Here is a 13,823-nt window from a genome sequence, read left to right as displayed (position 1 = left end):
TTCTTGTACATGTTCTTACCTGCCTCAGGAACTTTTGCGAGCACAGTCACCGCCTCCAGGAATTCCTTTCCGAGGTGAGAGGGTTACACGTGCCCGGTGTGCGGCCTCTGCGTCCGCCCTTCCCTGTCGACCATACCAGACGCTTTTCTGCTTAACATGCCTGCTTTCTCTCTTTTCTCTCTCTGGAAGGAAATCAGCATCGTCATCGTCAATGCGCCGCAGTGGGAAAGTGCCATTAAGATGAAGAGAAAAAAAGAGAGAGAACAGCCGCATCCCCGAGTACCGTTTAATTAGACAAATTGGAATGAAGTCTTCAATTCTTGATGATTATTTTTTTCTTTTGAATCTTCTTGGAAGCTGTCACAGGTATGCTTGCTCAGCGGTTGAAGTATTTCAAAATGTTTCCAAAATTCAATTTCTCGTTAAATTTCGGTAGTTTTAGTGTTATTTTTCATTCATTGGATTCTTACACAAATATTTCTGTTTTTTTTTGGCTATGGTCAGTGTATTAAAGGTCTTCTAAATTCCTTCAACTCTTCGTCAATTTTTTATGGTAGGTATGAGTCATCAGCAGAGGGAAAACAAACAAGCAAGCATGACTTTGCAACTGTTGAGAAGCTTCTAAGTGAATCAGTACAATTTCCTAGCTGAATTCTTAAATATGTCTCTTATTTTACTTTTCTTTTGAGCTATTCAAAAATTTTCATCAGTGTTTCCTTTTTTTAGATTTGACTTACTATTTCACAAACTCATTCGAGGCTTGGCCAATCTCTTACATAGTGGGTATGAGTCATTCATAGAAGCCAAACCAACAATCCCTCTATGCAAGGCTCACTGCCTTATTACATACTAATTTTATTTATTATCGGTTTCTTTCGCATCCTCATTTATTTATTTATTTCGCCTTGTTTCTTTTTTATCATACTACCATCCGGTTCGAGGCCTATCACCCACAGTGGGTGCGTGCCACAAAATAAGGCACCATCATTATCACCATAACCAACCAACCAACAAAGAAACCAACCAACCAACCACTCATTCTCGCGAGCGGTCAAGAGCTCAAGACCATGGATCCATGCCCAGGTGGCTTAGACGGTGGCGGAGCATGCGGCGTTGGCGGTGGAGGCGGTGGCGGCGCAGGCGGTGGCGGTGGAGGCGGTGGAGGCGGTGGCCGTGCTATATTTCTTCCGATCAACCATCCCCATGGCCACAAGTATGTGAAGTGGTCGTCGTAGTGGTTAGTTAAAGTACGAGGGCTGCAATGACCGTTCTGGTTAAGCCTAGCGCGCTGACACGCATCGTGGAATGACACGGCCCGCACGGGGAGATGCGAAGTGGAACACTTTACGGCGATAATGTCCGTTACTCTTTACCTCGGACGCTACCATACACGGAAATGATGAAGTGCTTTGGCATTGGGATCCACTTTTTTTTATCAGCTACGTTAACTTGAACGAAATGATGAAACGTAATAAGAGCTGTTGCGATTTTTTTTTTGTCCATGTCCTGAATTCTTCATTTAGCGGGGACTGCAGCAGGTTATCGTAAAGCTGACTTGATGAAAAGGCGGTGTCTGCGAACCGGTAAAGGCTCAGTCACACTAGACGAACCCGATTTCGGTCTGCCGACTGTCGGCAACAGCGTGGTTTTTTTTTGCCTTCATGTCGACGCCTGTGTCAGACTGTACCGACGCCGAGATGTCCGCCGACCGTCGGCAGATTGTCGGCGTCGGCACAGTGTGACAGAGCCGCCGACACGAAGGCAAAAACGCTGTCGCCGACAGTCGGCAGAATAAAGTCGGTGTCGGGTCGGCCTAGTGTGAGTGAGCCTAAAAACCTCGGATGACGAACTTCCAAAGTCTTGCATTAGGATAAACCGTCTATTTCATTTAAAACATCCATTATTCTTCCTCAATTTCACAAATTCTTGTTTATAATACACATCGAATCGTCTTACAATGCGTGCGTATATGCGGTGAAAGCAATACCGAGAAATGTCGATGAACTATCGGATATTCCCCGATATTTAGGAAATGTTTAACACATTTTGTCAAGCCCTCTGTATACATTTACTGTGATTAGATCGGTTACCATGTCCAATTCGAAGCATCTCATATACTGAGAAATTGCCGAACTATCTGTGAATAGGACTCATCAAAGTTTTTGCAAGGATTGCAGCCACTTCGCGTAGTGGTTGTGCATAACCACTTCAAAACCACTTCGCAACCAGTTTGTGACCACCAACTAATATATTACTGCTCTGCACGTACTGCACTTGCACAGGAAAGTCGCGGTTGACTCCCATATAAAGTTTCCGTTAGCTGTTAGCTTCGCAGCTGTTCGCATGTCTCACGTATGTAGGGGTGCGCAAATGCTGATTTTTCAGACCGAATCCAATACAAATCGAATAGTGCTAGAAAATCGAATCGAATGTCGAATAGTTTTCGAATAATGAACAGGGGTTAGTTAACGCAACTAATATAAAACGATGTTCGCATCCTAGTATTCTTAACCTTAGCAAGTTTCTGTCACGTACTACATGGTTCGTTATGAAGCGCTGTTTATTAAAAGAACAAATGGAACATCGGCAGCAGACGAGTGGTTTCTTCGCAGGCACAGGGCTCTTCAGAGAGTGTGTACGGTCACTCCGCAGCTTGTGACGTTTGGCGTGTGGCGCAGCTTGTGACGTGTGGCGTGTGTGACGTAAGTGACGTCGCCTGCTGCACCACGCGCGTTTTTTATGTATATACCCATGCTCGCGGGGATTAAAACTTCAGGTATGTATACCTCAAGTTTTAATCCCCGCACAACTGGAGCAAAAGTATACTTCTGCTCCAATCGTAGGCTTACGTGGGCGATGTCGACGTTTTGAGACATTCGAAACGTTATGGAAAACTATTTCGACTCGAAGCTCGAATCAAATAGGACGTCATTCGATTCCTTATTAGAAAGTTTCGAACATTCGCACGCGCCAACTTTTGTGTAAGGTGTCCCCCCCCCCCCCCTAATATCCTGCCTGCGCAGCCCCACCATCGATAAGCGCGACCTTGCCGTAGCGATGTGCTGCTTCTTCTGCTGCTCCTGCTGCTGCTGCATCCTACTTGTCGTGCTCTTCATCTTCGGCTTGCTTGTCTCCATCATCCTTGCGGACCCTAGTCTCGTCGACACCACGTTCCAGAAGTGGGCCGTCGTCTGCGATGCGCCGCATTGCGCCAACGTCGCCAAGTGAGATTCCGAAAAAATTAAATTACGGGGTTTTACGTGCCAAAACCACTTTCTCATTACGAGGCACGCCGTTGTGGAGGACTCCGGAAATTTCGACCGCCTGGGGTTCTTTAACGCGCACCTAAATCTAAGTACGCGGGTGTTTTCGCCCCCGTCGAAATGCGGCCGCCGTGGCCGGGATTCGATCCCGCGACCTCGTGCTCAGCAGCCCAACACCATAGCCACTGAGCAACCACGGCGGATATTGAGACTCCGCAACGTCTGCCGAACTCCCTAATGCCAAACTGCTGGCTAGCTCCCACTGACGTCTCGTGGAATCTCGCTGTGAATGCATTATTATTTTTTTTCCGGCAAGAATAACGCTGAAGTAGGCATCACCTACTGTGATGCGACAAATGATTTTGCGGTTACTGCTCATCCGCTCTTAGAAGAGGTAGCTGTTGGGCTAGTGGGGAACACATTATGATAAAACAAATTAGAGTGCAAAAAACAAAAAAAACAAAATTACCCCAGCACTCATGCACACGCCAGACACGCGATCACTCCAGACAGAGCAGTTGCGACGGAAGAGTCTTCTTGCAGTGATTGCGTGTTTGGGTATGTGTGCGTGTATGCGAGTGCGTTTTTTTGTCCCGCAATTTGTTTCACCTCCCTATGTGTGGTAACACCCTAAGACACTCTCCCGATGTGTGGCAACACTCTAAGACACTTCTGGCTTCATGAATGTTTGTAAAAATTGATGGGTCTTTAATCCCGCACGTCTGATGCACTCCCACGATTTGTTTCATTGCTCCTTGTAATCTCACTAAAACGGCGAAAATTTTGTAATCAACGTTCGTCAGACTGATTGGTCGATACGATGTTACCGACAGTTGTTTAGCAGAATCTTCTGCTTTGGGGAGAAGTACAACATGCGTTATTTCAAAAGACAAGTTTTCGCAGTCTTTGTATGAGGATCTACTTGGAAGCGAACAAGCCGGACCAATCTGTTTTATCCTGCGAGAGAGGGAGATCTGGGACTAGCCCATTTGTTTCTTCGACAGGTAGGGTCTAGGTTTCTATTTTTTTTCACGCGATCAACGTGATCCGTTTTTGCGAGCTATAGTACAAATAAGGCTAAGTGGAGTGTTACCTGATTTTGTTGTGTCGACGAACGATGTAAGATGCACAAGTGTTCGCGGTTTCTTACGTGAAGTTGTTTCAGCTTTCCAGCTTTTGAAAGCTCGTTTTTCTCTAGAATTAACATAAGAAAACTGTATAAAGATGTGTGATGTGGTGCTCCCAGTGCCTTTGCACCAGTCCATATAGGGAGTAGGTCCAGGAGGTGATGTTCTGAAATGAGTGTGAAAAAATGCCATTTCGTTCCTCAGCAAACACTTTCTTTTTCCAGCTTCACAGCAAGGCGTTGCCAATTAAGCCCTCACTTGAAGAAAAAAGGCTGATTTGTTTCGTGGTCTGTTGACTGTGTTTAGTACAAAAAGGCCGAGACCATCGAACATATCTTCCTCGAATGCTGGGATCCCACATACCGGTGGGACATCTACCAACGAACCTTAAAGAAGGACATTCCGTTGTCACATGGAGGCATCCAGCTTTTACCTGTCCCAAACTCTGGAAGCATTCCCCTGCATATAGTCATGTTGCTGGGTCTGCACACTCTATGGAAAGTACGTATGGCAGTCCGGAATGCTGATATAGATGCTCGCCTTGCGGGGCAGTACTTTATTGAGAGCATTTTATATATTAGAAATGCACTCAAGAGTCAAATTGATCCTCCAGAGTGTGTCAGTACGATGCATGAACTTTCTAACTTGAAGCGTTTTTGGTGGGCGCTCCACTCAATGGCGGTGGCTGCCTTTTTAAACATTTCATGTACAGTGTTCTCTCTTGTTCGTTCGCCAAACCGGCAATAAAGAAAAAAAACCAGCGCCGTAGTGTCGGCGGAGCGTGATCATCTCGCACCCCGGAGGCCGAAGTTTAATTCCAACCCAGACCGAAAAGTGCTAAATTTTCTATTAAAATAAATGTTTTCTTTGTTTACAGGAACCTCCCTGAGAAAACTGACGTCAATCCGAGCATTTTTGAAGTGTTTCAACTCTTTGCGCCATCGGCCATTTTGGTACCATGGCTCAGTAACGTTGCCGCCGGATTTGCGCGTAATGGAGCATACAGTGCTTTCGCATTAAAACATACCTGATTATACACGTGCATGGTAACCCGCCGCGGTAACCTGTAGTGGCCGAGCTCGAAGTCACGCGTTCGATCCCGATCGCATTGGCCTCACTTCGAGGGGTCGCGAAATAGAGTCTCGGTCCGAAGAGCCAATCACTGACGGTGATAATAAGGCCTAGCGTTTCGCTTGAAACCCTGAACTCGTCAGATTGTGTTCTACACTACATACGCGGGTGCGACGGGCTGGTCCGACGCACCACACCAGGCAACTCTTGCCGGGCAGAAAGAACAGTGCCCGGACAACTACGTGCCATAGAGGAGCCGTCTCAAAATGCTGGTGCGACGAGCGCCGCAGGCGATGTCTCAGTCGTCGAACTCGGTCGCACCTCGAAGATGCAACGAGGCGAGGCCAACGGTAAACCGTCAGCGTTAGGCAGCGCTCAGTGAAACATTAATCGACGTCCAGCTTGACGTTCACATACTCCGAACGCAGCATACACACAGCAGCTCAGCAGCAACGCCAGTGTGGTTGTAGATAATGTGCCTGCGCACAACGCACATGCCAGGAGCGGAAGGCAGAGCACTACTCTTGCTCTGTTGCCGAGGTGATTGTGCGTAGCGCTGATGGTGAAGCCCACCTCGGCTCGTCGTTCTTTGCAGCCAAACACACTTAGCGTTTTTAACCCTGGGCGCATGCGCCGTCAGCCGGACAGTACAACGGTGGCTTTCCAGCCACCGCTGTGGCTTGACAAACGTTTCATTGCTACCGCAAGAAAACGCTTGTCTGCTCAGATTTGGGAGCACGTTCAAGAGACCCAGGTGGTCAAAATTAATCCGGAGTTCTACACTACGCACGGCATGCTTCATTTCCGGAACGTCATGGTCTTTGCATCTAATATGCAGTAATTCTTTTTTTTTCGTTTTAGTTATAGACGATGAACCATTTTAAACCGATGACTTATGAGGCTCATTTCAGCCCTTCCCCTTACGTTAAATATAGCAAAGCTGTTTTTGTCTGCAGCTCTATACTTCCATCTCCTCCCCTTTCCCGGAGAAATGCTTACGCTTTCTTTCTTTCTTTTTGAGCGACACCGTCATTCTATTTATACTAACTCTATGGTTATTGCCACTGGATGTCAGCAAATTTAGGTGTGTCATATGACGTCGCGATAGTGTCGACAACGCTAGCTCTGTCATTATACCGACGTTATATGGTGTCAAATGAAAACACCTTATGTTGTTCAACCTTCACGCCTGCCCGGTGGCATCCTTCCACACCCCAAAAACGTATTCTGCATAATTTCTACAGCTTCGTAAACACGTATCAGTGACCAACTAACTTGTAGCTGACTTCCTTTTACTGTTATCCGTATAGAGAGATGTTCGACAAGGGCGGCGCCATCGGGGACGCCGCCGTGGCCGCGTTGCTGTGCATGGGCGTCACCGCACCACATGTCACCGGTATCGGCGGAGGTCTGATGGCCGTCCTTTACGACAAGTGAGCCGGATTCTACGCATGTTTGCGTGACAGCTTGCGGTGACACCCGCCGCAAGGACTCAGTGTATACTATTACGTGATTTCAGACAAAACTCACTATAGTGAACTCTGGCGCTAGATCAGTGACCATTCACACTGGAGAAAAAAAAAAATACTTGGTTCTTGGCCAACAGCGAGGCTGCGGAGAAAAGCGCTTGTCGCTTTTCATAGAAAATGCGAATACGTTGAACGTATTGTAACGTAGATTGAAGACGGAGTCTTACAAAATAGACGTTTTTCTTTAATGGCGGGCCAGGAGAAAAACGTGCAGCTCACGCGCTTCGCCGTCTTTCATGGCGCCGTCCCGCGGTGCGAAGCCCCACATCATTGTGCTAATTGCTCCCCCCCCTTCCCCCCGCATGCGAAAAGCGACCGTCTCGGTCGCGTCAAAAAGTTCTTTCGGCGACAAGAAATTGACCTCCTCAGGTGCATCTCGGCGTTCACCTAATCGCATAGTAGGGTTTCATGCGTACTACATGAACAACTTTCGCGCGAGGACGACGACGGAGCGAACCGGGGTCAGAACTCCTGGGGACGACTTCGTAGGTCACGTCACTGAGGCGGCGTGTAACCTTGCAGCGACCAAAATGCCGGCGGAGCAACTTTTCCGATAGTCCATGGCGACGGATGGGCGTGCAGACCCACACGAAGGCGCCGGTATTGCAATGGACGTCGCGTCGACCCTGGTTGTAGCGAAGGGTGTCGGTATGCTGTTGACTCCGGATACGATGCCGAGCAAGCTGGTGTGCTTCTTCGGCTCTTTGTACGAACTCTCCCACGTTTGCGCTGGTCGGGTTACTATCAGCCACAGATGGCATGGCGTCAAGTGCTGACGTGACGTGGCGCCGGAATGCATGTTCGAACGTCGTAAACTGTGTAGTCTCCTGCACAGCAGTGTTATACGCGAAGGTTACATACGGTAAAATCTCATCCCACGTCTTGTGCTCTACGTCGATATTCATGGAGAGCATATGAGCCAGCGTTCTGTTCAGACGTTCAGTTAATCCATTGGTTTGAGGGTGATACGCAGTGCTCTTGCGGTGAGAGCAATGCGTCAGCTGGATAACGTCCTCCATAAGTACGATTGTAAATGCTGCACCGCGGTCGGTGATCAGAACAGACGGTGCACCATGTCGTAGGACAATGTGGCGTACAAAGAACTTGGCCACTTCATACGAGTTTCCTTGCGGAATAGCTTCGGCTTTGGCATACCGGGTTAAGTAGTCGGTAGCGATGACTATCCATTTGTTGCGCGAGGAGGTCACTTTGAATGGCCCAAGTAGACCCATTCCTATTTGTTGGAACGGTGCTTGACGAGGATCCACAGGATGAAGAAAGCCAGCTGGTTTAACTGGTGGTTTCTTGCGGCGCTGACAATCGCGGCAGGTCTTCACGTACCGTTGCACGGAAGAATAAAGCCGGAACCAGTAATACTTCTGTCGTATCCTTGCTAATGTCTTAGCGAATCCCATTTGTCCCGCAGATGGCTCATCATGGCAGGCTTGCAATATGTCTTGGCGAAGTGCCGACGGCACGACAAAGAAGTACGTATTGGGACCGCTTCCGCCGTTTTTACTGTAAAGGACGCCGTTGTGGAAGTAGTATGATGATAAGCCGCGCATGAGGGAGCGGGGTAAAACACCTTCAACTCCTTGAGGGTGCTCGATGAGCGGTAGCAGCTCAGGGCCAGCGCGCTGGTGCTCAGCCATCTTTATGGCCTCAATAACGCCGACAAATGGCAAGTCATGGTGAGGGTCTGATGACGTCGTAGGGAGTGGTGCGCGTGACAAAAAGTAAGCGTCACTGTGCTTCCTTCCAGATCGGTAGACAACTGTAATGTGTACTCTTGTAAGTGCAGGCTCCAACGTGCTAGTCTGCCTAGGTTGACAAGCCAGCACAGGGCATGGTTGATCGCTGACAGCCTTAAAGGGTCGACCGTAGAAGTAGGCTTGGAATTTACCAATAGCCCACACAACCGCTAAGCATTCTTTTTCAACGGTCGAGTAGTTTTTTCTCAGCCTCGGTGAGACTGCGGCTTGCATAAGCAATGGGGCGTTCCGCACCAGCTTGCCACTGCACAAGAACTGCGCCGAGACCCGTATTGCTGGCGTCAGTATGAATTTCAGTGTCAGTGTCTTCGTCGAAATGAGCAAGTATTGGGGCCGCTTGCAAGCGCTTGCGCAATTCATTGAACAACTGCTGCTGCACGTCCGACCAAATGAAAGGTACATCGTTGCGTGTGAGCCGTGTCAGAGGCTCAGCAATTCTCGAGAATTCCTCTACGAAGCGCCTATAATATGAGCACAAACCAAGAAAGCGTTGGACAGCCTTCTTGTCTGTGGGTGGCGAAAACTCTGCTACGGCAGCTAATTTGTCGGGGTCTGATCGGACGCCTTTAGGACCAACGACATGACCAAGAAATTTGAGCTCTTGGAACCCGAAGTAGCACTTTTCAGGCTTGATGGTGAGGCCGGCAGTACGGATCGCCACGAGAACACTCTCGAGTCGTGCGAGATGTTCGTCAAACGTGCTCGAGAACACAACGACGTCGTCCAAGTATACGATGCAGGTTTGCCATTTGAGTTCAGCAAGGACGGTATTCATCATCCGCTGGAAGGTGGCAGGTGCGGAACAGAGGCCGCAGGGTAGAACTTTGAACTCATAAAGCCCGTCAGGTGTCACAAACGCTGTTTTTTCCCGATCCTGTTCATCGACTTCGATTTGCCAATACCATGATTTCAGATCCAACGAAGAAAGAAAAATTGGCATGTTGTCGACGATCCAATACGTCATCGATGCGTGGCAATGGATAAACATCGCGCTTGGTAACACGGTTCATCTTTCTATAATCTGCACAAAAGCGTAGTGTGTTGTCTTTCTTTCTGACTAACACAACAGGGGAGGCCCACGGGCTGGTGGACGGCTGGATCACGTCGTCTTGGAGCATCTCTTTCACCTGATGCTTGATCGCTCCCCTTTCCACTGGAGACACTCTGTAAGGATGCTGACGAAGAGGACGTGCGGACTCGTCCGTTATAATGCGGTGCTTTGTGATGGACGTGCGCCGTACTTTGGACGACTTTGAAAAACAGTCCGCAAATTCATTCACGAGACTCGGTAGACGGTCTTTCTGATGGTCTGCCAGAGCAGCGTTAACTTGAATCCGTTCTTTTAGGCTGGGTAACTTAGATTGCTGAGACGATGCGATTTCCAATGTGGCAATGTCAGTACCATCAATGATTTCGCGAAGATATGCAACCGTCGTTTCTCGCGGTACATGCCGATATTCGTTGGTAAAGTTTGTTAGCAAGACGACTGAACATTTGTTCCGCACCTGAAGAAGCCCTCTGGCTATGCAAATGTTGCGCTCAAGATGCAGAGGGACGTTTGCCTCCGCGATTCCTTTGGCGTCGTCCTCCATGTCGCATCGGACAAGGGTAAACACGCTGCTCTTGGGGGGTAACGTGACGTGATAATCAGTTACGCGAAGCACGATGTCACGGTCCTTGCCATTGCTGTTCGCTATGGCTTGCGTAGCAGTGAAGCTGACTCTAGACTCTTGCAAGTCGGTGATGGCACCGTTCGCCTGAAGGAAATCCATGCCGAGTATAAGGTCCTTCGAACATTGAGGAAGAATGATGAAGTCGCCCATGTACGTGAAGCCCCGAATGTTGACTCGTGCCGTGCACCGGCCCATTGGAGTTATGAGGTGTCCTCCTGCAGTACGAATCTGAGTGCCGGTCCATTGCGTCGAAACTTTGTTCAGGATACGCGCGAGATCCTGGCTCATTACAGACGTGTCCGCACCCGTGTCGATTAACGCCATGACTTCGTGATCATCTATGGTAACTGGTACGTCGCAAGACACTGACACCGAACTACACTGCTTTCTCTGCGTCTCAATTACGTCATCTTGCGGTCGTCTTAGTGGAGGATCTTCAGCGTTCGCAACGCCAGGGACCTCACCTCTGCAGGTCGCTGGACTCAGTTTTCCCGGGAGGCAGGGCTGGGTGAGCGACGCCTTGTTGCGCTCGGCGTGAAGATGGGGCTGGAAGACCTGTTTCGGGCGGGTGGCGGTGACCGGGGGACACGGATTCGTGGGGCTAACGAGGTCGTGACGTCCGCGAGGTAGGCTTCAATCTCCAGGGGGCGTCCACTATTGCGCGGGCACGGCGCATTCAGTGAAAATCAGCGGAGCCCAGCTCGGCGGTAAGGACACGCCCTGTAGAGGTGATTGGCTTCACCGCAGTGAAAACACAAGGGCCTCCGGTCTGCAGTGCGCCATACATGGCTCTTGCGGGGTGGTCGTATTTAAGACATGAATGGCGTGCGGCGAGTCCTGAAGTCGCCAGTTGCTTGTTCAGCGGCGCGCACACCATGAAAGTCCGGGACGTCGCGCGCATCGTGAAAAGTCGGAGACAACGACCTTCGCGCAGTTTCCGCATACCACATGCGAGTCTGTGGCTGCCGTACCTCGTGCTGTGGTGTCTCGCTTCGCTCTGGGACTTGTACTACCTGCTTGATTTCTTCCCGCACGACCTCAGCCAGAGCGAGTCGAGGTACCGATACTGGAGCCACCTGAAGCTTTTGGAGCTATTCTCGAACAACAAGCCTAATGAGCTCCCGCAAGGCCTCGGTATTGTCCAAGGGTATAGCGAGAGTTAGCGAAAGTTAACAGCGAGAGTTAGCAGGGGGCGGCAGAAAGTTAGGTGGGTGGATGAGATTAAGAAGTTTGCAGGGACGACATGGCCACAATTAGTACATGACCGGGGTTGTTGGAGAAGTATGGGAGAGGCCTTTGTCCGGCAGTGTGCGTAACCTGGCTGATGATGATGATAGCGAGAGGGTCACGCGATAGGGTCGACACGTCGCGGTTGTACTGCCTTGTACGCTGCTGCAGTGCCTTTTCCATCAATATGGCTTCCGCGAGAAACTGTGCAAGGGTCTTTGGTGGGTTGCGTATTAGTCCACCGAATAACTCTTGTTTGATGCCACGCATCAAGTTCCTGAGCTTCTTTTCTTCCGGCATAGATGGATCCGTGCGTCGGAAAAGTCGGCACATATCTTCCACAAATATTGCGACGCTTTCGTTCGACCGCTGCACTCTCGCCTGAATTGCAGATTCAGCTCGCTCCTTGCGATCGAGGCTGGCGTATGTGCTGATTAGCTGCCGTCAAAATTCGTCCCATGTCGATAGGGCCGCCTCACGGTTCTCAAACCATGTCCGCGCATAGTCCCCGAGGGCAAAGTAGGCGTTGCCTAGCTTGCGCTCTGCAGTGCAGCCGTTGAATTCCACAACACGCTCAAAGTGATCGAGCCAGTCCTCAACAACTTCGAAGGTGTCCCCATGAAAGCATGTGGGGATTCGCGGCTGGTTAAGGACCACCTCGGTCGGTCCGGTTGAGGAAGAAGACGGAACTGAGGTACTCATCCTAATGACTCGATTGGGTAGAGGCTCGTGCTCAGGTGGCAGTCCTTGAGGTCAACGGCTTGTTCGTGCGTGAACTGGAGTCAGCTCGACCGGACTTCGTACTGGGCTTGTAGGCGGTGTCCGATCTGGGAGTGGTAGCATGTACCCAGCACCGCCACCAGAAAAATGTAACGTAAATTGAAGACGGAGTCTTACGGTATCTAACATTTAAGTTGCAAATGAGAGGTTATGGGTGTTGTAAGTCTAAACTAGTTAGGTAGAAAAGCAGCTATGGAGTGCCCTATATGTGTAATGAAACGTCAAATGAAACGAGAACAGCGGTGCGCTTGGCAGAGTTTGCGCCGCCTTCTTTTCTCGCTTTCAATGAAAGAGAACTAGAACACTAACGAAAATATCGCAGTATTGGGGGAGCATTATCGCGCAGTGCGGCCAAACACAATGTGCACATCTGTCAATAGCGATGAGTGAACGGCGCGCTCTATGCCTTTATTTATGATTCGGCCACGCGCTCCGCTGTTCGCGTTTCGTTTCACGCCGATAGTACTAAAGTTTTGCACACTCGTCTGCGAAACCGTGAACTGCTGTGCGAGTCCTCGGACAATGCAAAGTGCACGCTTGTGTTTGCATATGCAGCTGTGTACGTGTTGGTCTTCTGTGGATATCTGTAGTCATGTTCAGGTCTTTGTGTTCATGCTGTCTGACTTTGCTATGCATGCAGTCGAACGCCTTCATACCGAAATGTTTCGGGCCCCCGAAATCATTCGTTGTACAGGACAGTTCGTTGCAAAAGTCACGCAACGCACAGATCACAATCCCTTCGTTTTACAGGTCATTTCACTGTAAAGGCGCTCGACCTTATTAGTGACACATTTTGGGACATATTTTGGGAAATGTATTGTGATAGCATTTTTCTTTGGCAAGGGACGAGCAGTAACTGCTGCCACATAAGTGCCAACCTCTATGTCACCATGTCAGTAATAATAATTAAAGAGAGTGGCTGTAGGAGCTGCAAATATGACGGTTCAAGAGTCGCCGGAAAGATAAGCAGTACGTGGGTTTGCCTGAAGTTTGTTCTCCTGTGCTTCAAACAGGTTTGTGATTTCGCGAGCTGACATGTTCTAGAACAATCAAGCATTTGTGCAGGCATGTATTGCGGCTGTGTTTATAAAAATTCGTTCCAAAGGGATATGACTTGCGAACTCGCCGGTTAGAATTCGTAGACTGCAATATGTGCAGTAAATTTAATTAGCGATGTTTTGGCAATTAGTCAATTAAGCAGCTTGATTTCTTGTGAAAAGTATATCTGTCTCTTCGAGCAATCCACTTCAAGAAGTAGAGTTGTAATACATGCCACGGGAGCTTTGAATTCATGCTACGGTCATCAGCATAGCGTGTCGTGGTAAGCAAAGCACACAGGGACAAAGAAGACTAAAGAACACAGGACGCCCTGTGTTCTTCA

The 13,823-nt window shown here is 49.2% G+C and overlaps 1 protein-coding gene and 1 pseudogene across 1 annotated transcript in view; one reads left to right on the top strand and one right to left on the bottom strand.

Moving 5' to 3' along the window:
• LOC135910221 (cytochrome P450 2J6-like) overlaps positions 1–164 on the bottom strand; it is a 65,367-nt pseudogene extending 65,203 nt beyond the window's left edge.
• A 903-nt stretch (positions 165–1,067) lies between these two features.
• LOC135910247 (scoloptoxin SSD14-like) overlaps positions 1,068–13,823 on the top strand; it is a 59,386-nt gene continuing 46,630 nt past the window's right edge. Inside the window, exons 1-3 of the mRNA XM_065442307.2 lie at positions 1,068–1,213; positions 3,024–3,224; positions 6,772–6,894. Of these exons, the coding sequence (XP_065298379.1) occupies positions 1,068–1,213; positions 3,024–3,224; positions 6,772–6,894 (470 nt within the window). The remainder of the gene's footprint in view (positions 1,214–3,023; positions 3,225–6,771; positions 6,895–13,823) is intronic.

The sequence above is a fragment of the Dermacentor albipictus genome, chromosome 10 (assembly GCF_038994185.2).
Source record: "Dermacentor albipictus isolate Rhodes 1998 colony chromosome 10, USDA_Dalb.pri_finalv2, whole genome shotgun sequence".
Lineage (NCBI taxonomy): Eukaryota > Metazoa > Arthropoda > Arachnida > Ixodida > Ixodidae > Dermacentor > Dermacentor albipictus.
Note: the sequence above shows the minus strand (reverse complement) of the source record. Positions and strands in the feature narration are given on the sequence as shown.